The sequence below is a fragment of the Callionymus lyra genome, chromosome 7 (assembly GCF_982586985.1).
Source record: "Callionymus lyra chromosome 7, fCalLyr1.hap1.1, whole genome shotgun sequence".
In the NCBI taxonomy this organism is placed as follows: domain Eukaryota; kingdom Metazoa; phylum Chordata; class Actinopteri; order Syngnathiformes; family Callionymidae; genus Callionymus; species Callionymus lyra.
The window spans coordinates 26,534,186-26,559,524 of NC_141824.1; the positions used below are offsets into that span (position 1 = coordinate 26,534,186).

The following is a 25,339-nucleotide window of genomic DNA, read 5'->3' on the forward strand; positions in this document are numbered from 1 at the left end:
CCAAAGTACGGACGTATATCAGTGCCATTAGAATATTGAATGGTTGAATTTAACATTTGGATTGTTGATTATTTGTTGAAATTATTTTTAAGCATTAAATTTATGATTTGATTCAATAATGTGTATATTGAAAGGTTACATTTCTTAATACTTAATATTTAATATTTTAATTAATCATTTGTATATTAGGGTTTGAATTCTGTTTTTATTCAACAATTTAATTCAATCATTTGTATATTAAAATGTTGAGTGTGTTTTTATTCAATATTTGAATCATTTCATTTCTTTATTGAAAAGTAAAATGTGTCTTCTTTAATAATTGAATAAAACATGGTATAAAAGTTCCACCATGACAGGCTGAAGGTTCGATCAAGTAGCTTGGCACTCTTTGTAGTATTGTCTGGTGACACTAATATACCAACTGTTTATATTGTCAGGCTCAAGGAGACCAGAATGGCTGAAAACAAACGTGTTGGAGGTATCCCTTGTGTTGGGGTCACCTTGACACTGAGATAATAAAAGTGTTCCAAGTGTAAAAATTGAAAAAATGTTTAGAAATAACTTTTTTGAATAACTGTACTTTTTTACAATATACAAATGGAATTCAACAAATGTAATCTTTCAGTTAACAAATAGTTGAATTAATTATTCGGGGGAAAAAAAAGAATGCTTAAAAAGAAACAACCGTATAAAAAAATCAATATTTGAAATGTTAAATAAAAGATCCAATATTGTGATTGCTGGACTCTTTGTCACTGATAAAAAATTTGAAACTGATCCAGGATTCACACAGAGACAAGTGAACACCTCAGGGCTATTTAAAAACACCTGAGAATGAATGTCTTCTCACCTGTGTTGTCGCTGTCGTCTGAATCTTCTTCACTTTGCCGTCGTCTGCTGCGACAGACAAGTTGCCTCTGGTTCTACAATCACCCTCAGACGACCCCAAAACTTTCCCCCCGACACCCTCTGGGATCTTGGATGAGGCGACTGACTGTAACCGGTCCACAGAAGCGATGCTCTCTCTTTCAAATCCGTCTTTCTCCAAACCGCCAGGCACCACGCTCCGTTCAGAGCTGCCAGTCAAACGCCCGAGGAGTCCCACCTCGGCGCTGGCACGCGGCTCCTGGGCGCCGGGAAGGACCAGAGGCACAGCTGGACTCAGCTCCAGGCTGCCGTCCATCTTGCTGAACAGGAAGTTGCCGCTGTTGGTGATGCTGTCGTCGTCCAGAGTGATGAGCGGGGGGGTGGTCTGGTCGTCCAGCGGGCCCTTGGGAAGCAGCACGGCGGAGTTCAGCTGCTTGACCGAAGCGCAGTAGACGTTGTCCAGCAGAGAATCCACCTCCACCAGCGCTCCGTTCTCGGAGATACCCTCCGAGTCCAGGTCGTCCAGCTTCACCTCCGTGGCTTCTACCTTTTCGGCTTTGATGTCCACCAGCAGGTTGGAATCCGTGACCCCGTTCACCGACCCTCCGAGGCCGTCCTCCATGTTCTTACCTTCAGCCAGCAGGTTTCTGGAGCCGTAGTCGCCGTCGAGGGCCGGAGAGTTCTCATCAATCTCTCTGATCTCGATGGAACCTTTGATCCCAGAAGTCTGAGCCGAGAGACCGGAGATGGTGCTGACCAAACCTTTCCTCCCTTTCTTGATGTTTTCCTCTTCCTGGCGCTGGTACTCCTCGTACATCTTGGCCAGGTACTCCTTGTGCGCCTCGTACGTGACCTAGAAACAACAAAAAACTGCATCATCCACAAACTGTTTCTCTGGAACCGTCTTCACCTTGGAGTGAGCGATGGAGAGCGTGTCCACCCACACCCGCCAGCCTCCCCACTCGAACTTGATGGCGTGATAGAGGAGGATGCGAAAGATGTTGTAGACCATCTCCGTCATCTTCTGCTCCTCTGAGTTTTTGGGGTTAATGTAGCCCAGAGAAAACATCCAGTCCTGCCACACAGAGCACTGGAGAAGACACCTGCGATAAAAAAACACATTATTCAGCCGTGACCTAAATTACCGAGAAAAAAATGTAAATATGGAGCAAAATGAGAAACGTGAGCGTCTGTGAATGTGCTTAGTATAACATGTTAATAAAGTTAATCCATCTAATCCGTGTACCTGCGCACAAGGTCTTTTATTCGTGCTTAATAAAAAATATTTGATTTATTGGTGGTTCGGAGGAAAGAAAAACAAGTCATGTGTCATGGATCAGTAAATACAAGCGGTTACTGAATGCAAAAATCTTGTATTTTACTTTAAAAGCTAGTTTTGTTGCACAAAGGACAAACTATTATGTTGGTCTCTTGGATGATCATTTAAAAGACCTTTAATCGAGATACGACCACTCACAGCTTCTTTTTTTTTAGTTGTATTTACATGTAAGTGCGTGTGACAATCCTATGACAATATATCTGTTTTAAAGAATGAATGTCCTTGGCATTTTTTTTAAAAGACTTTCACATGCTTTAACTTTGCTGTAATAATGTTTTTTTCCTTTGAGGTGGAGACTTCCAGGTTTGATGACACAAGGTGAAACAGTTTTTGTGGGCGGGGCTTAATCACAGTAAGTGAAATAAGTAAATATTTCCTTTAAAAAACGTTTTTTACAAACAGACACATACCGATGAGTACAATATAGGTCCACAATTGAGACCAGGATTAGTTAACTGTTAAATAATCTTTACAACATTAAACTCGAAGAAGAAGAAGAAGAAACACGTCTCAACTTTGCACCGAGCATCAGACACAAATGACGCATTCAAAGGCGTAGGAATTATATAACGACATGAGATAACCCACTATAACTGTGCCATTTTTAAGTCCATTAAACTAATTAAAACATGTAACCTATAGGCTTTCAACAACTCTGTGGCATTTCACAGAAATCAGGGTAGCAGATGTCATTGAACGCAGATAGGTTCCACCTTAAAAAAGCCCACTAAGAGCTTCTTACAAGCTGCTTTGGCTTTATCTTAAGGCTCTCCTAAGAAGGCAGTAAGAACACGTCTGGGAAACAATACCAGCGAGGAAAAATCAAAATTCGATAAAAAAAGGCATCTTGCAGTTGTTATCTGAGTTAGTTTTCTCTCACTTATGCAAAAGTTATACTTAATAATCAATGATATTTCTTTGTACTTGAGGCCGAGCTCGGAGTAAAAGGTAATGAACTGCTCCGTTTCAAAACATTAAACACATTGAACTGGGAGGGAGGCAGAGATCTGGTATGTTTTGAAGTAACCTCACACGATCAAAAGTGTAATTAAAAACTTCTTGAGAAGTTTATTTTAAATACCTTATTTTTTTACCTTCTCAACAACATTTTTTAGGTTTTTGAGATTAGTCTTACTTCTTCAGATCTTTTTTAATCTCTTCTAGAGCAGGCGAGTGTAGCCAGAGGGCCAGATTCCATGCAGCCCACGGTCTTTGTTACAAAATACATTTTTTAACCAGAGAACGTAACGTTCTGTGTTTGCTGGAAGCTTTTATTTTGAAGTTCTGAATGAGATAACCATAAGGCCTCCATACTCATCAAATAGTTTTCTTTAAATAAAATTAGATTATTGCTCAATGTCGATATGGGGAACTATAAAGATGCCAGTCTTTAAGACATGATAAGGAACAAATATTTCTGATTTCAACAATAATTCAGAGCGTCCTAATAGAGTAAAACTGATCTGGAAAGAAAAATGTATTTGAGTGTTTGGTCAAAAAGGACAAACAAAAAGATATAATTATCTGATAAGTATTTCCTGTATCTTTTTTTTGAAACATTTTTTTTAATATTATCATTATATTTGGGTGAAGAACAGACAGATTTTACCAGATTTCTGTCTCTCTCCTTCTCAGTTTAACATCTTGGAGCTGAGTAAACCCTGTAGTTGATGAAGTTCTTCTTCTGTGCCAGAATAACTGAATAAAGTAATGAGGTTATCATTATTAAATATTGCATTCTTTCCTGTAGCTACCCAGCGCGCATGCTTCAGAGAAAAAAGAGACTAAATTAGACGCAGGAAACATCTGCTGGAGAACGTGTTCGGTCGGAGAATGATTTAGCATCAGTAGAAGCTTAATAGAAAAGAGTCGGGGAAGAGAGAGTGGGCGCATTTTTCTAAATCCTCATGATACATTAATCAAGACGCTAATTGATGGAGTGGGTGAGCAGGAGAAGCAGCTCCTACCGTCGGTTCTCTCGGCTGTTGCTGAACAGCTTGATCATGTCGGACAGGAAGAGGCGGCGAACCTCCATGAGCTCGGCGCTGGGAGACGAGTTCTTCAGCAAGGTCGCCACCACCTTGAGGATCACTGGGAGGGAGGGGTAATGATGAGTTTGAAGTTCGGTGTCAAAACCCTAATGAGAATCTTACTTGGGTTCTGGATCTTGACGGCGGAGTCTGGGTCGGGGTGAGGCTTGTGAACAACCTGCGTGCACATCTGCTCCGTCAGGATCTGACAGAGGTCAAAAATACGTGTCACTCTGTGCTTCGGAAAAAGTGGAGAAAAGTGAGTGGTCTAACCTCATAGAGGGTGTTGTACGTGGTCACTGTCACTGTGCTGGTGTGCTGGATCAGCCTCTCTCCCAGGAGCGTGAAGAGACTGTGTGTGTGCATGATCTCCACCTTCCTCCTGCACACATATAACGCCAGAGTGGTTAGAGCTAAACTCGCCGCCGGTGGTGGGGGGGGATCAGCGAGTGCTGCCGGCATGATTCTCTACTCCTAACCCGCGGGGGAACCGAGCTCCAGAGACAAGTGACAGGAAGTGGCCCGCTGACATAAATTGGGGGAATTTTGTTGAAAGTGTGTTGGATAACGAAGTTATTCTGTCACCAGGAATGAATTGGTGGAGTAACAGCAGCAGACCTACGGAGTCCAGCTGTGATAAACTACCTCTGCAAACAGCATTAGGAGCGACCAAAGGCTGACCACTGCCAGAACCTGAGTAGAGTTTTTCTATTTGTTCAATAATACAATTAGAAAATTTGAATGTTTTCAAAATTAATAAAAATAACACAAATAGATTTTGATATTCTAACTTAAATAATTCAAAAATACATTTTTGCTTTTCCATTTTCGGCATTTAAAATCCGGGCAAGAAGCAGGGGACACCCTGGACAGGACACCAGCCCGTCGAATGGACACACAAAAACACACAACCGTTCAAGCACACATACATGCATACTATTCAATATTTGGATTTTTATTTTTATGATACAAATTCAACCTTTCAATATAGACATTATTGAATTTAATTATCCAAATAAAAAAGTAAATGCTTGTATAATTCTAGTATTATGATATTATGATAAAAAAAATCAAGTTTAACCACTTGAATACAACGTTAATGTTAAATACAACCATTCAATTTTCTGAAGACACTGATCTACTTCCATAGTACAGGAAAATGTGATTATACTGTATGGATGGGACAAACATAAATAAGGTGCTTAATGTGTTAATTCATAAAATGTTTCCCCTTTTCAAATATTAGGTTTTCAGTTTCATTTAATGGTCAAAAGTTGTACATTAACAGTGTTACTGTTTCATACCTAAGACAGTAGTGATAGGAAATGATATAAATCCTCCCAAAAAAAAGAGTGTATTAAAGGAGAATGTTTGAAAGGGAAGGATTTCCACGCCGAGAAAGTAATGTCAAGGCTACAATCATTGAAAATGAGAAGGACACAGAGCAACTGAGGAAGAGCTCCAATGATTTGCCTGAGCAAATATCAGAGTGCATTGTGTCTACAGAAAGAACAGAAGTATCTGTCCTTGAGTGAAACTCCTCAAAGAGGAAGTGGAATTGGCAACAGAAGTGTGGAGAATCACAAAGTGAAGGACTCTGGTGTGAGCAGGAAAAGAAAAACCACACAGGAGTTGTAACTTACGGCTAAGAAACATGTAATGACACTAAAAATGAGGTGGGGGATGGTCATAAAAACGATCAAACAATAGAATACGACCGAAAATGTGTCTTTTGTGTCCATTTCATTAGCCCTGGTAAATGTAAAGATGGGTTTTAAAATGAAAAAAAAGGTAATTCAAGTTTCAAGATGAAGCCTGTTTCAATGGCAATGTATGTATAAATGTACTTGTAATGTCCACATTATATATATATATGATTTGTTAATAAAATTGTTTATTATATACAATTAATCATGATTTTAAAAATGTTACACTTTAAATTAAACATAACATTCCTTAATGCTTTCATGATCTGGCTTTTACAAAGACACTTTTTCTTTAAGTGACATCAGAGACAGCAGATGACATCCCTCAAGCCTGTGTAGGAGCTAAGGTCTCATGTAAGCATGGTCCAGAACACTTTTTTTTATGATTCATCTGCTCTTTTTGAAAGTCCAATAGATTACTATGACTATCCTGCAAATAATACAAATACATATTTTTAATTATTTTGAAATGTTTTTACAAATGTATAGCTAGCTTAGATACTGCATAGCAATGCTAGCTGCAGTCATGAAGACTTGCAAATTGTGTAAATCTCCAATTATTAAACTGACCTTTCATTTTTAATATCAGTTTTAGGATAGTTTAATGAAATGTGGGTTTGTGTTCAAATCATCTGCATTATGTCTCATTTGGATGGTGGTTTGTTGAACTGATCAGAATCACAATGAAGTTATATTATGTACATTATGTTTCCTTTCACCTTATTATTATTTTCTGCGGATCATTTGTTTAAACTTTATACACAAACAATATTATTGTGATTAATGCAAAGTGGAAATGGCGAGTTGACATTCATCTCTTCACTGTTTGTGTTAAACACAGCTTTTGCATTTACTCAAATGTCATTGAAACAGACATAAACAGAAAGTCGTGCTCGCTGCTGAATTCATAATAGTGTTGTATCAAACAGCCATTATGTAAATATTTACCAGCAGCGGCATAATGTCGTAGGCAATTACCAGATCTAGACAGACTTCTAATTAGCTAATTGACGTACAATCGCTGGTGCTATTTATTCAATTTTTAGCGATGGAAGTAGAAAATTGCTTGGGGCGAAAAATGGTCTGATGAAACGACCCGTTTTGGATGTTTCGGTGTCTGCACAACAAAATAGTCTCCGAGTAGCCATCTGGACAGGTCTTCTAATGACCGGCGGGGCTGCCGAGATCATTACAGGGAGCTATTACACCCCATTCGACCACAAAACACTGGTGGTTAATTGAGTGCACGTATGTTTTCAGTCAAATGGTGAAGTATTATGTACATTTGTCGCACAGACTAGTACAAAAGAAGATTTACTCTTTAAATAATCTGGAAAAAAGGAAGGATTTTACGACATCTGCGCACCCTCTCGGCCAGTGAAACACCGTGTTCTCCATCTAACGCTTATAACCTGTGAGCACTTCTCTCCACCTAACAGAGGATACGCTACATTAAATTTACGCCACCCTGCAGGAAAGTCACTTCTCCTCACTCTCCCGCAAAGTAATGGACGTGCGGCACGATGCCAGCGACCGAACCCGCAGAAGTGGCACCGAGGTTTAACGACGGCACATCAACGTGGCAGATTTAAAAAGCCATCTCGGGGCGTCGACGCACCGCGGTCAGGGGAAAGACGCTGGGATGTTTAAGGTTTTTTAAAAGCTCCATTTTATGTGCGCGATAAACCTCCGACTGAAACATAAGCACCTTAAAACAGAAGGGAGTTATGTCCCTCGCAACATTTACTCTTGATCGGTCACATGGTTGAGAGGTTCCACGTCCGCACAATATGTTCAATATGTCCGATCCACGCTTAAAGACAGTCGTGAAAGGCACTTCGGCTCAAATGCAAGTGTTCGCGACAGATGCTCAAATACTGACACAATGACGCCTACTACATGTTCCTCTGCACATGCTGGAATTTGAGGTAGATGTTCTTCAAAATGTAGTGAGCAAGCTGCAGGGGAAATACAGAAAGAAGCTGATGAAGTTGGGTGTGTTTTTCTTGGAATTCAGACTAAACATCTGGATGGTGACCCTTACCCCTTCGAGATATCTCAGGTGGTTTAAAAAAAAGATATACCCTGGAGCAGAGAAAGAAGTAAAAAAAATGTTATGTGAAGTTAGGTTTTTTAAATCTTTCTGCTTATATTGAATCCAGAGAAGTCTTACAGTAAGGGCAGCTATTCCGGTTATTCTATTTCCAAATAACTTGTCATTTGTATCTTTGTTATATTGGTCTAATCTGGTTAATATATTCTTTTTTGGTGATGTTATAAAATTTAAAATATTATTTATTAATTATAGAAAGACAGATACATTGATAGTAATTTTAAATGCTTTTAATGCTTCAAATTAATGCTTCAAATTAATTTCATATTATGAATAACAAGTTAGCTTCTTTAAATACACATAATTTGTATTATAATTCTATACTATATGCTAAATGTTACTGGATTGATTTGCCTCATTGCAGCTAGCACTGTTAGCGACTAGCTAAGCTAGCAATCATAGCATTGGGTTTTAAGTGTCTTTTATTTAATTCTTAGTTTAAAACATTGTATTAAATGATTAGTTCATGTCCAGACATGCAAAAACTCTCCATGATTTTTGTAAACTGTTTACAATGACATTTGAAACACTTGCGAAAAGGACCATAAAACCCCACACCAGTGATATAACCAGAAAAGGAAGGAAGAACACCTATAGTGCTCTCCATGAGCTGTAGGACTTATAGAAGGTAGGTTTCACAGGAACATTTTCCATCATTGAATTTCAAATGATATACTTACTTGTGGCCCAGGTGCTTGAGGAAGTAGCCGAGAACTTTGAGGGATTGAACTCGAATGTTTTCGCTCTTGGAGGTCATGAGCTTGTAGATGACTCTGGAACAGACACAGGAGCAACAGCACAGCTTCTGGTCAGATCAAATATTACTGCGGCAATAAAAAAAGAGTAGCTGACAACCACTCTCCTTCAGAGGGGATTTACTTTAGCAGTGACTGAACAACCAGATTAAGACGAGAAGTCACACGAAGAGCTACGACGGGCTTTTATCCTTTACAGGATGACTTCAGTTATTAAACGTGTTGTGAAATCAATCTACTGTTACACATTAGTTTGTCGGCGGGCAAATCAGTTATTCATGACGCCGGGTTGCTGCAGCAGCCGCCGGCCCTCAGGTTGATGTAGTGAAATGACATTCCGAGAGCGACCTGGAAATGATGGCTCTATTACCGTATTCCATTTCTCTGGTCAAAAGCAGGGATCATGGAGGCGGGATGTTCCGACATGAGGGCGACCACTAACTGCAACACGTCCAGCAGATTCTCGTCCTGCAGAGGAGAGTCGACGTGATTCTACATATGCATGAACACAAGAAATATGGAACTAGTAAAAGTGTTTTCAATAAAACACTGTGACTTCGATAAAGGTTTATACAATACTGTTATTTAGGTACTTAAATAAAAATGTAAATATACTCATATTTTTACTTAATTTAAATGTAAGTCATGTGCATGACAACGACACTTTACAAATAATTTTCATTCAATTCACACATTCACAACAGATTATCTATACTTATATCTTTATTATACCTTTACTATAAAAAACATTATGGTAATACTTGAGTAGGAATATATGTATTGTGAATAAAGTAATATTTACTGACACAATATTTTTTATCCCAAGTAATAATTGTTGCAAAATCCAAAATAAAACGTTTTTTTTATTTTAAAATAAAGATAAAAAAGTAGCACCTTTGAGTATTAATATGTTAGACCATTTTGTCTCAAATGATCCCCCTAATATTTCCTATGTGTACTTACATGTATGTTTCAAAAGTTTTAAAGTTATTTAAAGCAAGAACTTCACCTCTTGCATTGTCAACAGATAGTTGAGGATGCTCTGCAGCTCGTCTTCCTTCACGCCTCGATCCTGAAAAGTCCAAGAAACGAAAGATATTATAACTCACACAAAAAAGAAAAAAAAAGAAATGCATATAATAACATTATTTAGTTACAAAACGATATATATATATATATATATATATATATATATATATATATATATGTATATATATATATATACAAAAACGAGATATATATATCTTGTTTTTGTCTTAAAAAAATAATAATATATATACAGTATATACTGTAGTATATCAACAGTATATATTATTTTGTTATTATTGTTTTATTTATTCATTTTCCATATGAGTAATATAGTCATAGTTGCATGTACACTGATCTGCCACTGGGGGGATCCATAAATGTTGTCAATTCAACATATTACTGCTTTAACACTCATTTTGTGTTTCGATTAAAAAACAACCAAAATAAGACGCAATATGTTTTGTCATCATCAACTTTAGCTAATGTGTATGTTCGTATGTGTGCTGCTTTAATTTGTCATTCACTTTATATATTTATTCATTGATATTTCTGCAAAAGAAAAAGCAATTTTTGCGATATTTGACAACGTAACAAGCATCTTATAAGAATATGAACTTGTTAGATCCCTTCACGACATCATCTCGCAAGAAATATATTGAAAATAAACACTTCTCTACTTAAAAAACGTTGTAGTTGTTCCTAATAAACAATCCCCCAAAATCCAGCAACATTTGGCTTTTTCCCTCATTGCCAGAGAAGATAATTGAAGTGTTTGAAGCCGCAGCTGATTGGCACTCGCTGAATTATTACTCCCATCACTTTCCTCCCGACCGATTCATTAAATCTGTTTCAAGACAACTGGAAGCACATTAGAGGTACGAAATGAAAAGAAATGGCTCGATTAAAAGAAGACGCCAGTAGCAGATAAAAGGAGGAGACGCGTTAATCTCCATATTACAGCTTGGTGCAGCTCCAACATCCGGGCGTCGGAGACAGGTGTGACATACCTTGAGGATGAGCTGCTTGAGGAAGAGAAGCATGAACCCCCGCAGAGAAATCACTTCTTTTTGAGTCGGCCGTGGACCATCTGTTGGAGGAAAGACAAAGAAGAAGTTTGGGTATCAGATGCATTCCTTTTTTTTCTTTGATGAATGACAAACCTCAACAATTGACAATGAATATAAAATAAGGTTTTTGCTTCTTTAAAGGAACTTAAAGTGATGTATATTTAAGAAAACAACCCTGAAACTATAAAAAGCATATTAAATCTTATCTTCTCCAGTTAAAACTCTCCATTTGCTGCTTCTTAATTGTGCGACATGATTAAATGAAATGAAACTTTTTATGATGTAATATGTTATTTACACTCCCAGACAGATGCTCTCCGCACTAAAAATTGATTCAAGCGATGAAAGGGGTTTTCTTTTTTTTTGTTGGAGGATAAAATGCCTCACAGGCAGAATATAAAATAAGGGTTTAAATACATACAATTTTGAAGGTCAAAGTAAATTCTCTGAGTCAGTGCCAAACAGCTGAAGAAGCCTTGTGGAGCTCATTTAAATTACAGCAAGTATATGCTATTGACGGAACAGTGTGAAGTTAATGATGGTTTTTAACTTGAATTGGATGTTAAAAATTAGTAAATAAAATAGAGGTTTTATATTTTGTAGCCTGATGTTTAGAGGTTTGAGGGTTCAATTCTACCAGGTCCAAGTACTAATGGTGAAGAGATGAGAAAAGCAATAGGGTCACACACATTAAATATTAATAAGCTACTTATGTATATGTTATTTATATGTGCATTAACATACCTTAAGTTCTAACTCAAAACTTATTCAATGTAAACTGCTTTTATTTATTTAAGTGTAAATACAATGAGAGAAGTAATTACATTTTAGTATTACTGTCTGTTTTAAAATAAATATAATATACTACTTATAATAGAATCTGAAAGATATTAATACTAGTATATATATTATCTTTCCTTTAACAGAGAAAGAAGTTATTTTTTCACCAAGGTTAATCTTGAATCATTTCTTTATTTCCTGTTAATAATCAGTAACTAAGGTGTTGTTCAGCATGAACTCATCAATATCATGCTATTAAGGGTAGCATAGACTCACAATGGACATGGTGTGAGGTAGTACTTTTAATGGTGGCTAATTTTAGAAACAGGCACAAATAATCCAGAAAACGTATAACAAGTGAGTGGTAAAGGAAAAGAGAAGATGCAGGAAAGAGAGAGAGTTAAAACAATAATACAGAGTAATGGACAGAGATTAAGGGAGGTGAAGAACAGAGTGTAGACAGGGTTGAACAACGGTGACGACGGAAGTAGCAGGATATATAAAAGAAAGCTTTAAAGGACAGTAGTGGTCAAGTCAATAACTTTAGTTTGGCACATGTTACGTAAATGAAGTTCAATTTAATTAAATTTAGAACTCACAAGTCATCTTCTAAACAAAGATATAAGAAGGTTTTCAGATGATGTCATGAGGAGTAGTTGCCGAAACACAAGGATGCAAAATTCTAAAATTAGCCTCCAATAATCAGTAAAACACACAGAGTATTCTTCTATTTACACTCGGTTAGGCCGGCTCTTGTGAGAGGAGTGTCAGTGATCGACTGTTGGCAGACAATCCTCCACATTCTATTCTAATCCGTCTGCAGGAGCTAATCTGTCATTAAAAAATAATTCCACTCAAAACTTCAAACGTTGTCACCCAGAGGGAAGTATGAAATGTAATCCACGCCCGACATGAGGCTCATTCGACAAAAACCTGTCAGCGGTGAGCGACGCGTTGATAAGCTGTCACATGACACTCTGGCGAGCGTTGTGTGGACGCGGCGAACAGGAACGTTCATCTAGACGAGGTCACGTCTCCATGTCTTATCCCAGGTCCCTCCATGAAGCGACAACATATGAAGATTTAATTATCTCAACTTGAAGCAACGGCGGTTCCTGTTGTGTTCATGAGGGGTTGACACGGACGACTAGTGGAGCGGAAGATAAACTAGGTTACCATCGCTGAGGAGATGAATTTATCGAAGCTGCAGTTAGAATAGATCATGAATATTCATGACAGTCGAGCGTAGATCCACACATTCAGACAAAACTCTATTTTAAACAATATGGTAATAAAAATACAGTTTCTGGTTCAGTACCTTCTCCATACATTTGTCTTTCCTAATATCTTAACTTTTTCCCATAATACGTGATAATACATGGTTCTCATTTGGCCCATGAATCTGCTTTAAAAAAAATTGAAAAGATATATAAATCTTTTCTTTTTTTTTAAAGTAGATTCATGGGCCAAATGAGGCCCCTTGTTTGTATTTATACACCATTTAATGTGGTTACAAAAAACAAAAACTGATCATGTAGAAATGTTTCTGATGCTTTTTTTAAAAAATATAATTAGCATTTTATTATTTCTGAATTTTAATTCATTGTATTATCCAATAAACTTCAAACTTTTTGCAGTTTTTCTGCTCCCAATGTATTGTATTTCTTTGTTTTACCACAATTATTATCAACTAAAATCATCCCTCTTGTGATTAATTGATGTCCCTACGAATAAAATGAAAAAAATATGTTAAAAATACATATAACAATATAAAAATATTTTTAAAACCCTCAACTCAAGTAAAAATCTGGTAAAAGTCTAAAAGTAAAATAAATAATAAAACAATACTTCAGACATTATAAATTAAAGTAAGTATATTTTCTCTTTTTCATCATCTTTTTCCTTTCTTTACAGAGGGCGTAGCTTCTTTTTGGTTGCTTTTAATCATAATTCCCTTCAATTTTCTTATAAAACAATTTCAATCTCTCTTTTTATTAGAATTATAGGACAATTTTATGATTTTTATATTTAATATGCATTCATTTTTTCACCATTTATCTACCTGGATCACACATTTAAACTTAGCCTAATGCGTGTACAGACGTGATTGGCAGGTACAAAATAAAACTAAATGAAATTGATGTATCACAGGAATAACATGCAGAATCTCTACAGCGTGGTGATGACATTTAAAGAGACATCACTTCAGACTTCACAAGAGCATTTAGACATCCAACAGCATTTCCAGCTTCATTAATGTCCGTCCGGTCTTCAGTTGAGTTTCCTCCGCGGATGCTTTGATGAAACGCTGGTTCAACCTCATGTCACTTTAGTAAAAAGATAAACGTCACCTTTTTGACATGAAGCGGCAGATTAAAGTGACACCGCACGAGACTTCACTTCCACAAACAGTCAAAGTAGCCATGAGAGTCGCCCGGAGGCGGCCAGTATCGTTGCATCACACCATTGATTGCTAAAGCCTTGGAGGGAAAGCTAGTGAGTGACATGGAAGTATGATAAGAAAATTATTACCGCAGCTGATGCAGCCAAGTAATTCACAACCAATTATGCTCAGCAGCTCCGCACTCTTCTTGCTCCTCAATCTCAATTACTTTTGCTGCTGCATCCCAAGGGCAGAGGAGGTTTATTGAAAAACGATTTATGCTCATGCGGTGAATGCGGGAATCTCATTGAGGCTTATGACTGACTAATTAAGCCCCGACAAACGCTGATGCCCCAGATACATCTGAAACCTTGTAAAGACTGCCTTTGAGCAAACCATTGTGACGGCTTCTCCTAGCTTCACGCACACGTGGCGATCGGACCCTAAAACTTATACATTTGTTTACACTATTTTTTTAATTAATAAGGATGAGGAGAGATTCGATCTTAGTTATGAAGGCTGAACAGCATTAATGTAGGGCTGCATTACATGTAAGGAAGAAATAAGAAATAAATAATATACAGGCAAAAGATAACAACAAAATACAGGATTTAAAAAACACTGTGTATAAGGATATTAAAAGTGTGATGACAGAATTTTAAATGATGATATTTCAGTATATATTAATTAATTAATTAATTTTTATTTTAAAAATATAATTTCTGTTTACTAGTTATTTAGTGAGCGAGAGAAAATTTGGAATTGTCATGGAAAAGGTACTATTTCAAATAAAAATTATTTTTAAATAATGTTTTGAATTATATTTCCAAGAAGAAGAAGTCCTATTGATAAAAAACGATTCATGACTTGTCCAATTGTACTATTTATTCCATTTCATGTATTTGAAATGTTAAAAAAAAGAAAATACAGTAAAAAGCAAATCACACGACTACTTAATAAATAGATTTATATATATAAATAATTAGGTTCAGGTTGAAATTAAACAACAAATAATCTGTGTTGTACTTTTAAAATGATTTCATGTTTTTTAACAATCGAGGAGGAAACCAAAGATACTGGATGGAACTCAGACAACCACAGGTGGGAAGCTGCAGGTTATAAAAGTAGCTTCAAGCAGGATTTAAACTTTTGACTTCATGATGAAATCATAGCAGAATAATTATGCGTAATAAAGGCACTTTGGTGCCTGCTGGCTGTATTTAACACCTCAAAGACAACTCCTTGTTAACACCCCAAAACAGCTCAGACACTGCTTTCCTCATGAGCAAACACTGCAAAAATGTCTTCGTTCATAGAAGTGCAGAATCACACTGCATTTATGGAGGAAATAAAAACATTTATTTTGTTACATGTCATGACAACGTATGCAGCGTGAACATCACACGCTCAGGTGAGCTGAGATCTGTTAACTTTGTGTTGGATATTATTGCTTTCCTTCATGGCGTTGTTATATTTGACTTTTTCAGCAAAGTTTTGAAGTATGAGAGACTGTCCAGCATCAGTAGCCCTACAGACACTACAGCAGTGATCAGGCAGCACTGCTACAAAAAGCCACTCCTGCACTTCCTCCATCCAGAGAAGCCCCTCAGAGAACAACCAGACCCCTGACATCTCTTGCGTGGTCCAGAACTGGACACATAAACATAGGAGCGCAGGGAAGATCAGTGGGGTTCCTCTTTCTTCCATCAAGCAGTCTGGCTCAGGCGTCGCCTCACTAGAGCCATCAACATCATTAAGGACCGCTCACGCCGACACGGACCGGACTTTCTTCTCACCTCTGGCCGGAGGAGTCGACGAGCCGGGACCAGCATGTTCAGAAACAGTTTCATCATGATGACCATTAAACTCCAGAACTCAGCATCACTTTCTCACTTCGTAGAAATGAAATTCTGGTTCTAAATGTGACAGATGTGGGATAAATACGACTATGTCCAGATTTTTGAAAGGTTCATTTATAATTAAAAGGATTTTAAAAACTGTTAATCAAGGCGTTATAAATAAAATAAAGCTTTTGCGAGGCCATTATCTCAATACAATGAACTATTTAGTAGACTCTGTGCCAACTCTGCAGCATCCAAAATAAACCCAAGACCTTTCAAGATCAGGACTAAGTCCCAGGCTGAAAAAAAATGTCTTACGTCAATGTCAATGTGTTTGTCGGGAAAAGTTTCATACATTTTCAACTTTTAAATATAGTAATTTAGTTGTAAATTATAGTTTCACTCACAAGAGCTGCATTTTTGTTGCATCTTGACCGATTTTATCACATGATAAAGTATATTTAATGACAGTAATATGAATTGGTATTATCATATCACTTCCTCCATCACAGCGTGGTACTCTACCGCAACAGCTATGGACAAGAAGGCAAATGGCTGCCCTCTTCCATCTCTGCAGGAACTATACATCAACAGTACATCGAGGCTTTTGGGCAGAATCGTAGCTGACCCCTCTCACCCGGGACACCCTCTGTTCCAACAGCTCCCGTACGGCAGGAGACCAAGATCAACACTCTTTCTACCTGTCTGCTGTTTGGATCATGAATATTGTTTAATTAATTTGAATTGAATTAGTTTTATTTAATTAGTTTTATTTATTTATTTTATTACTTTTTAATTTACAAATAATCCTACTCAATTAGTCAAAATAATTCAAATATTTCAAATAGGAAATTATTGAATTGATAATTTAAAAATTAAAATTACAAAAATGTTTAGTAAGTTTAAGAGAAGTTTAATTTGAAATGTTGATTTTAAAATAAACCTCCATATATTCTGATGGAACTGATATATATACCTGAGGCAATGTTTCCACCAACTGATCTATTAAATTAAAGACAAATCTAAAATCAATGTGTTGATGAGGCGATTCATGTGCTCACATACAAAGATGTTGGATCTCTAATCACTTATATTTCAACAGTCCAACACTGAGAATTCCAGGCACAAGTCAAAGAAACGCTTGAAGAAATCTTTTCTCAAGTGTTACATCAGTGAGTTGATGCGCTGCAGAAAGCAGGATAAACCATCCGAATAAAACCTCAACGTGTGGCATTAAAACTTGAAAAGACGCTTGAATATAAAAGGCCAAAATTATTTATGAAGAATTTCTCAGTCACAGTCACACAGTCCAGGTTTCAGTGACACCACTGTAGGATGACAACATTGAATCAGCGACAGCGCCACCAGCTGACATGTAAGTGTCCATGTGAGGATGAGTCATCTACACCAGGGAGCAGCTGTTCGAGGTGGTCGTGTGCCGATTGGTTAACTCACAAAGTAGCTTTTTTGAAACTGCACTGAGCTCTATATGTGTAATAATTCAACGCTGAAATTCAGTATTAGCTCTGGCAGTGTTGTCAGGTCTTCCATGATTGACAAGCGTCCTCCTCCTCAGCTTGTACTGGGAAATACTTCTGACTCAACCATTGCTTTTTTTAAACTCATTGATGCTGGCTCAATTCCTAATGAGTGCAGCCTTTTTTTACGGCCTCCAGATAAACCCTACATGTGTTTAGCCTTTGCTCAGGGGCTTGTGGAAGTACAGGGACCTTATGAATTAGGTTGTAAGAAAATAGCGTTATAACGATATAGCCCAATGTTTTTACCCTCGACACTGTATCGAAATTCAATAGCACTGTTTCGATATATGTTTTTTTATATATATATATATATATTTGCGCTAACATCACAGACCGATGCCAGTGAAGCAGCAGCTGCTAATGAAAGAGCTAACAGTTAACAGGCTAACAGGCTCTGCTGCAGTGTTGCTGTGAGCAGATGTTTGGAGAAGAAATCCCTCCACAGGATTCCACACCACTAACTTTATTAAGTATCTAGAGAAGCATCACAACAAAAAATATGAGCAGATCGGAGAAAAAAAAAGAAGGAAACAAAGCGAAGCAGTTAACCTTGCTGTTCTGTAGAGACGAGAGAAACTTTCGGTCAAAGCATGAAAGTCAACATTAACAAACGTTCTTGTTAGTGTTAATTTCACATTATTGGAATCTGCCTCAGTACAATAAATAGAGAGTTTGTGTTTATACTGGTGGACTGAGTTCCATGTGTGCTCCGCTAAATTTTACTTTCACAAACTTCAGGACGATCAATGCTGACACAAAAATACATTGAACAATTTACGTTAATTCATAACACTGTTAAATGCTTTACTAACTTATTATTATTATTAATTAATTTATTATTTATTTCAAAGGTTAAATATATATTTAACCTGGGATTTTAAAGCTGATGTTTGGACTCTTTTTGTGTTTAAAACAGAGTATAAAGTTTAAAAAACATTAAACACTGACAGATACTGGATATGGATATGATAGCATGTTGCTCCAGGTTATTTGAGGCTGTTAATGCACTTCATTATTGTAAATATAAGTATATATTTCGGTTAATATTTTTTATTGAGAAGCACTTTCACTTGATTAGAGAAAGTATTTGCTCATTTCTTTGTTGTAAAAGCCAGAAAAAGTGTTGTATATAATATATCGTTGTTCCTACAGTATAGCAATGTACCGCGATATATCATGTTGTCACACATGTATCCTGATTTGTATTGTTTCGCCAGATTCTTGCCAATATTCCAGCCCTACTTATGAATATTAGTAGGTTTATCTTTATCCACCAATAAGGTCTAGTCATTATCAATTTTCAGTGTGTCAGCCTGTTAGAAAATTAACTTTAAAAAATGGAAAACGATTTTAATGAAATCCTCAGGAAATGTGTTCAAAATGGCTTAGAGGTCTATTTCTTTCTATTACATTAGATTGATTGATGGACATGAGTTGGAGACTCAATTAAATAATATGTTTGCAATTTGTTTTTTAAGCCAGGAACACAATAGTTTTCACTGACATTGGTGTTAAATATATAACATTTATATAAAGTCTTGAGATGTACCCAAAACCCAACCACAATCTGACAAACAGATGTTCAGAATAATAGTTATAGCAGCACGAGTCCAGCCTTTTTAAAGTTGTTTCTGGCGGTTTCTGTTCCCATTGATAAAACAGTGTAATTGAAAACTGCCGGGGGAAAATGATGTCCAGCCTCGGAGCCACAGTCAATTGCTGACAGAAAAGAAATTCATTACATGATGCTTTTTTATGCAAATTAGAAAAGAAGGTCATCAAGAAAACACCACCACCATCAAAAAAAAAAGTCCTCTTGACAGAATCGTTATTGCCACTTTAAGGACCTAAAGTTCCATAAATAATCGTATTTATTAATTTATTCTAGTCACACCTGAGCCGTTAACATTGTTGTTTTCCCGGTCTCTCCATCTCCAAAATGAATGTCTATCCTGGTTCCAAACAGTCTGCCTTAGTTTGTGTCCTCATAACCTCTGGTGTACCTGTTTCTGATCTTGTTCTTTTAACCCTTGTGTTATCTCAGGGTCAAGGTGACCCGAAGGCCCAAATGTGTTTGTTGTATCCCTTGTGATGTCTCTGGGTCAATTTGAACGACCTCCCTGGCTTCCATAGATACATATGAAGTTGTGGAGGTCGTTCATCTTGACCCAGAGACAACACAAGGGATTAAACAATTACATTTGTTTTCAGGCCTTCAGGTCACCTTGACCTTGAGATAACACTGGGGTTAAGACTCCCATTTACAACATCAGTATCTCAACTCTTCCACTCCCTGAGTCTTAAACCCCACGTCATGGCAATGACCACTGCTTTCCTCTGGCTGTTGTTATAGCCTAACTCTGCCACTGTCTGCATTCTCTTCTTTGCCTCCTTGACAACTGACCTTAAAACAAAAGGCTTTATGTGAAAAAGAAACTCTCCTAAATCCTAAACTGAGCAGGGATTTTTCAAAATAAGTGCCAGTTAAAAGTTATTTTTTGGCCTCCAGCAGTGCTTTAGGATCCAGAACCAATTGGCAGACACACAAATTGGCACCTACGATGGCAGTGATGCTAAAAAACAAGACTTCTTAAGTGTGTTTACATCGCTGCGTCACCAAGAATGGTTCCTTAAAAGGGTCTCACCGAGCCCTTTAGCCGTGATGCCGCTGCTGTCCGCCGGGTTGCTGGCCCAGTAGTAGAACTTTAAACTGTGCATGAGCTGGAGGACGGTGCCCACGCGACGGATTGTGTTGTAGATGGTTGCTGTTCCGATGAACTCGGCAGAGAGGTACGTGTAGAGCGACAGCTGCACCTGGAGAAAGAATTGAAGATCACAGAATGACAACTAAGTAGCCTTCAAACTGTCGCCCTCTCAGCACTATGAAGGCATTTAGAGTGTAGCAGAGCCTGCAGCTATAATGGTGGTCACTGATCCTTTTGTTACTCACTTGGATAATTGTCCAAGCTCTGCACACTGATCATTAGCATGTGGATGAAATGAACAGAACACCTGACATGAATCCATAATTCCCTCAGACACCAGTATTCACCGGCTCTCCCCGGTTGTCATATATTACAGGACGTTAGTGAACGGAAAAGCCAAGACTAAGACGTGAGCTGGAGGTTAATCCATGGATTTTAGAGGATATACATTTAATACTATATTACACAAGTGACAGTCATGTCAGGAATCACAAGACCAAATAAAACATGTACAAGGAAAGAATTACCAACCGTTTTATAGTACAGAAATCATCAGACTGAAGTCATCCGAAAACTTGTATTATTATCTTGTATAATTATTTAAAAATGCATTTTTTATTTTTGGTTTAATTAGAAAAATAAAACAAGTTAAAGATAGATGTTGGGTTGATAAATATGTTGTTAAAGTAGATTTTATTTCTTAATACCTGTGTTATCTCATGTCACGGTGACCAAGAGGCCCGGAAACAAATGTGTTTGTAATATCCCTTGTGTTGTCTCTGGGTCAAGGTTAATGACCTCCACCAACCCATATGTATAGAATCCAGGGAGGTCTACAAACACGTTTGATTTTTAGACAACCGGGTCACCTTGACCCTGAGATAACACACGGCTTAGCAAACATGTACTGTATTCAATGGTTTTCAAGCTCATTTCAAGCAGTCAAAAGTAACACAATGAATGAAGTGATTACTACTTATTTAAACAAGGTAGGGGATTGGTTATTTTAAGACAGGGATGCTCTTATTATAATTGTTATTTAATAATAAAAATGATCATCAAAATGTAATAATAAAAAGGTTCCTCATTTAGTTGGGAGATCTAATTGCTAGACTTAAAATACTTTAATTTTTAAATTTGTTGATTAATCCAGTTTATACCAGGGATTTTGTTGATGGATTTTATCATGATTAAATGAGAATAAAGATTTATTTATGCACTTTTGCCATTTAACATTTAAGAAAAACAAACATGTATCCATATTAATTTTGCTTAACAAACATATTATGGTCTATTTAATCTTATGCTTATAATATATATATATATAACTTAAAAACTAGAATGCTCAAATGTACTTGAAGGCACCAGCTATACAGGTTATCTGTGCCCTACTTGCTCCACCTAAAACTCGTGTAAATTATGACTCAGTGAGTGCTTTAGGTTTTTTATTAAAGTACATCTGAATCTCATAAATAATGATGGAGGATCAATCTGCATCAATCTTCTCATCCCCTGTTTACACATTCAATGTGAGTTTTTCAGGGTGATGAACATTTCACATTTAACATTTAGCTTCAGATTTTCTCCGGATCGTCAAGGTCTCTGCTCGACGGCGTGTCGTCTCACCTTGGCGGGGGTGTGGATCCAGATCGCGGCGTTGAACAGGATGTGGTCACACAGCTGCTTCAGCAGTGGGGCTCCGTGAGGCAGACCGTCCAGATATTTAGCGAAGGAGAGGAAATGCTCCAGCACGGCCCTGGTGATGTGTGCACGTGAGGACTGTCAGGAAAGACAAGTGTTGCGTTAAATATTCAACGATTGCGTGTCATATATAACAAATAATGAATAGTCCATAGAGAGACAGTGATAATTAAAGATACATTTGTTATGTTACTTTGTAGGATTAGTACAGAGCCCCTGACATGACATTGTGAAAAGTAGTGTAATTTGTGGCCATGAAATACTTATTTGTGGCCACGAAGTAGGTTCCTCCTTCCACCCTAATATTTCCTATTTTATGGTCGGCTGTCCTGGTTTTTTAAAATAAAATAAAAATGTTGATAAAATTATTTTTTTTGTTTGTGCAACGCATATTTTATATTGTATTTACGGTAAATAAACATAATCACTGAACCCTCTGTGACTATTAAACTATCTTAAGCTATTAGATGGAGGGTACATACTGTACAGGTCAGGCCAACAGTTTGGACACACCTTTCTGGGCTCAGTCGAAGTTTTTGCAATTTTCCGTTCTGGCTGATGTTTCTTAAAGTAATGATGGCCATTTCTATTTGTTTGTGGAGTAGATGATTCCACTTCCACTTATTCATTCATAGTCTTGGAGCCTTTAGCAATAATCTACTATCTAAATAGCCATGAAAATGAAAAAACACACATTGAAGGATACAGCTTTTGGCCTGTACTGTAAGCTGTGTAACCAGAAAATTAAATTCCTTTACTAGATAAAGAAAGAGGCACGGATATTGCCCCATTTAAATTTCAACACAGAATGCAGTAAAACAGCGTCCTCGTAAAACATGGTGATGTGCTCTACCAATTGGGCTATCAGGGCTAGTAATGGAAACAAATGTAGATTGTAAGAGATACATTTGGGTGAGCAGGTTTAATTGTGTACCCGTTAATACAAGATAAAGTAAACGCTGCACAAACCTGGAACTTAAACGGATTTTATTAAACTTGCCTGGACACCCCCAGATAGAGGACATGCTGGGTAAAGCTGTAGTCCTGAATGAGGATTTCACGGCCACAATTTATTTTCTAGCCTGTCACGGTCTCATAGAACCTAAATTAAAACTTTATCTATAATAACACGAGAGATGATTTGAGCTGTTTTAGAGTTTAAAAAATCCCACTATGACAAGTCCCATTACTGCGACTGCTTCCTGGCACCTGCTCTATGCCCAGGTGGTGACTAAGTAAAAGCCGAAGAGAGAGAAAAATGAAGAAGGTAGGGAGGTGTGGCGAGCACATATCATGAACAGATGGTGCGATACGTGTGATAGTGGGAAATCTGCCAGTGGGGCGGAAGCAATGAAAAAGGAGGTAAATCTTTGGTTCTGACGTCGCTCGGCTGCCTGTTAGTTAGCAGCAGCAGCCGCCAGCAGGCAGATCAGTCAGTCAGTGACAGAGTGGACTCATTTCTCTGAGCTACAACCCAGCGAGCACTCAGGGGAGGCCGCCGGGCCCAGAGATCTGCATCACAGAATGAGTAAATAAATGATGGATGAGGAAAGTAAGTGAAACATGTTCAGACTAAATGGGAGGCAAAGACGGGTTTTTTTTATGTTGCGGACCGACTCTTGGGAGCCAAATTAGGCCTTTGGTAAGTCTACTGTCCCCAGAAATCATACCTGGTGAAACGCTTGAAGAAATATCGATTTCAGTCCTTCTACACTCTCACCTATTGTGTAAGGCTTTAGCTGCTCAGAATAACATTATCGGGAAAACCAAATTAGTTTCTGGACACTAATTTGGTCTTTTATTGACCATGATATTCTCTTTTCATATGACAGTCACTCCTCTAAAACAAATCAGATATAATGGAAAAAAAAATCTAAATGTTACCAAATGTGCTTTAAAATGATGATAGGCATGTACCAACATGATGACAGTAAAAATCAGCTTCAGAAATGAGTTCAATGAGAGGAGGTGAGACGAAAAGAAAGCACAGTTTGGAGTTGCAAGTTGTAGTTCTCATTCAGTTAGAAAGTGGGTCGGAAAGTGATTAGTTTAGTCAGGGTAGTTTTGTTTAATATTTCTAAATGAAAATCACGAAATAATAAATAAATAATAATAGGTTAAAAAGTAGCAAAAGTTTAAATTCAGAAGGTGCTGAAGTTTAAGTACAGCAGCTGAAAACATCTGGACACTGACTTAAAAACTCGCAATGTTAAATTAAAGTCTGGAATTGAAAGTAAATGAATATGCAAAATATTTGTATTGTACAAGTGTTTTCTTGTAAAAATAACTCATATTTATTTTCTATTTATAGACAGCGATTTAAATAAACCGGACATCGTGCACATGATTGTTAAAAAGGAGTGACTGCTATTTTATACTATCATGTGCCTTAGTTGGTAAATATATAAACAATATATAACCAGCACATGTTAAGGCCCGTCTTAAGTTTGCCAATGACCATTTGGATGATCCAGAGGAGTCATGGGAGAAAGTTTTGTGGTCAGATGAGACCAAAATGGACCTTTTTGGTCATAATTCCACTAAGCGTGTTTGGAGGAAGAAGAATGATGCGTACCATGGGGGTGGTAGCATCATGCTTTGGGGGTGTTTTTCTGCTCATGGGACAGGACTGTACTGTATTAAGGAGAGGATGACTGCAGCCATGTATTGTGAGATTTTGGGGAACAACCTCTTTCCCTCATATCATTGAAGATGAGTTGTGGCTGGATCTTCCAACATGACAATGACCCAAAGCACACAGCCAGGAAAACCAAGTTTGTCTGTGAGTGGCTTCTTAAGAAGCATATCAAGGTTCTGGAGTGGCCTAGCCAGTCTCCAGACCTAAATCCAATTGAAAATCTTTGGAGGGAGCTGAAACTCAGTGTTTCTCAGCGACAGCTCAGAAACCTGACTGATCTAGAGAAGATCTGTGTGGAGGAGTGGGCCAAAATCCCTCCTGCAGTCTGTGCAAACCTGGTGAAGAACTACAGGAAACGTTTGACCTCTGTAATTGCAAACAAAGGCTATTCTACCAAATATTAACGTTGGTGTTCAAATACTTATTTTCAGCTGTATCACACGAATAAATTGTTAAAAAATCATAGATTTTGATTTCTGGATTTTTCTTTTTAGATTATCTCTCACACAGTGGACATGCACCTACCATGACCATTTCAGACCCCTCCATGATTTCTAAGTGGGAGAACTTGCAAAATAGCAGGGTGTTCAAATACTTATTTTCTTCACTGTAGTAAAATCCCCACAAAGACAAATGTTAAAGACAATCAATGGTGTCGCAGCACACGAGACAAAATGTTAATGCTAATGCTAATTAAAAATACACTAATGTTGTGTGTTACGCAACACGTATCGTCAGGAAATGACGGTTTTGGAGCCAAAACTGATAAAGTATTTTCCAATTTCACTTGTCCGATATTAAAAACAGTGATAAGAGGAGCAGCCGGTGGTGTCTGACACTTTAT

The 25,339-nt window shown here is 37.4% G+C and overlaps 1 protein-coding gene across 1 annotated transcript in view; it reads right to left on the minus strand.

Annotated features, from left to right (window-relative positions):
* The window catches only part of nbeab (neurobeachin b), a 259,858-nt gene that overhangs the window by 140,906 nt on the left and 93,613 nt on the right, over positions 1–25,339 (minus strand). The window contains exons 12-22 of the mRNA XM_087795938.1: positions 21,783–21,935; positions 20,097–20,265; positions 10,847–10,926; positions 9,820–9,882; positions 9,181–9,278; positions 8,736–8,828; positions 4,510–4,618; positions 4,360–4,441; positions 4,174–4,297; positions 1,778–1,970; positions 851–1,720 (exon numbers count right to left, since the gene is read on the minus strand). Coding sequence (XP_087652064.1) covers positions 851–1,720; positions 1,778–1,970; positions 4,174–4,297; positions 4,360–4,441; positions 4,510–4,618; positions 8,736–8,828; positions 9,181–9,278; positions 9,820–9,882; positions 10,847–10,926; positions 20,097–20,265; positions 21,783–21,935 — 2,034 coding nt within the window. The remainder of the gene's footprint in view (positions 1–850; positions 1,721–1,777; positions 1,971–4,173; positions 4,298–4,359; positions 4,442–4,509; positions 4,619–8,735; positions 8,829–9,180; positions 9,279–9,819; positions 9,883–10,846; positions 10,927–20,096; positions 20,266–21,782; positions 21,936–25,339) is intronic.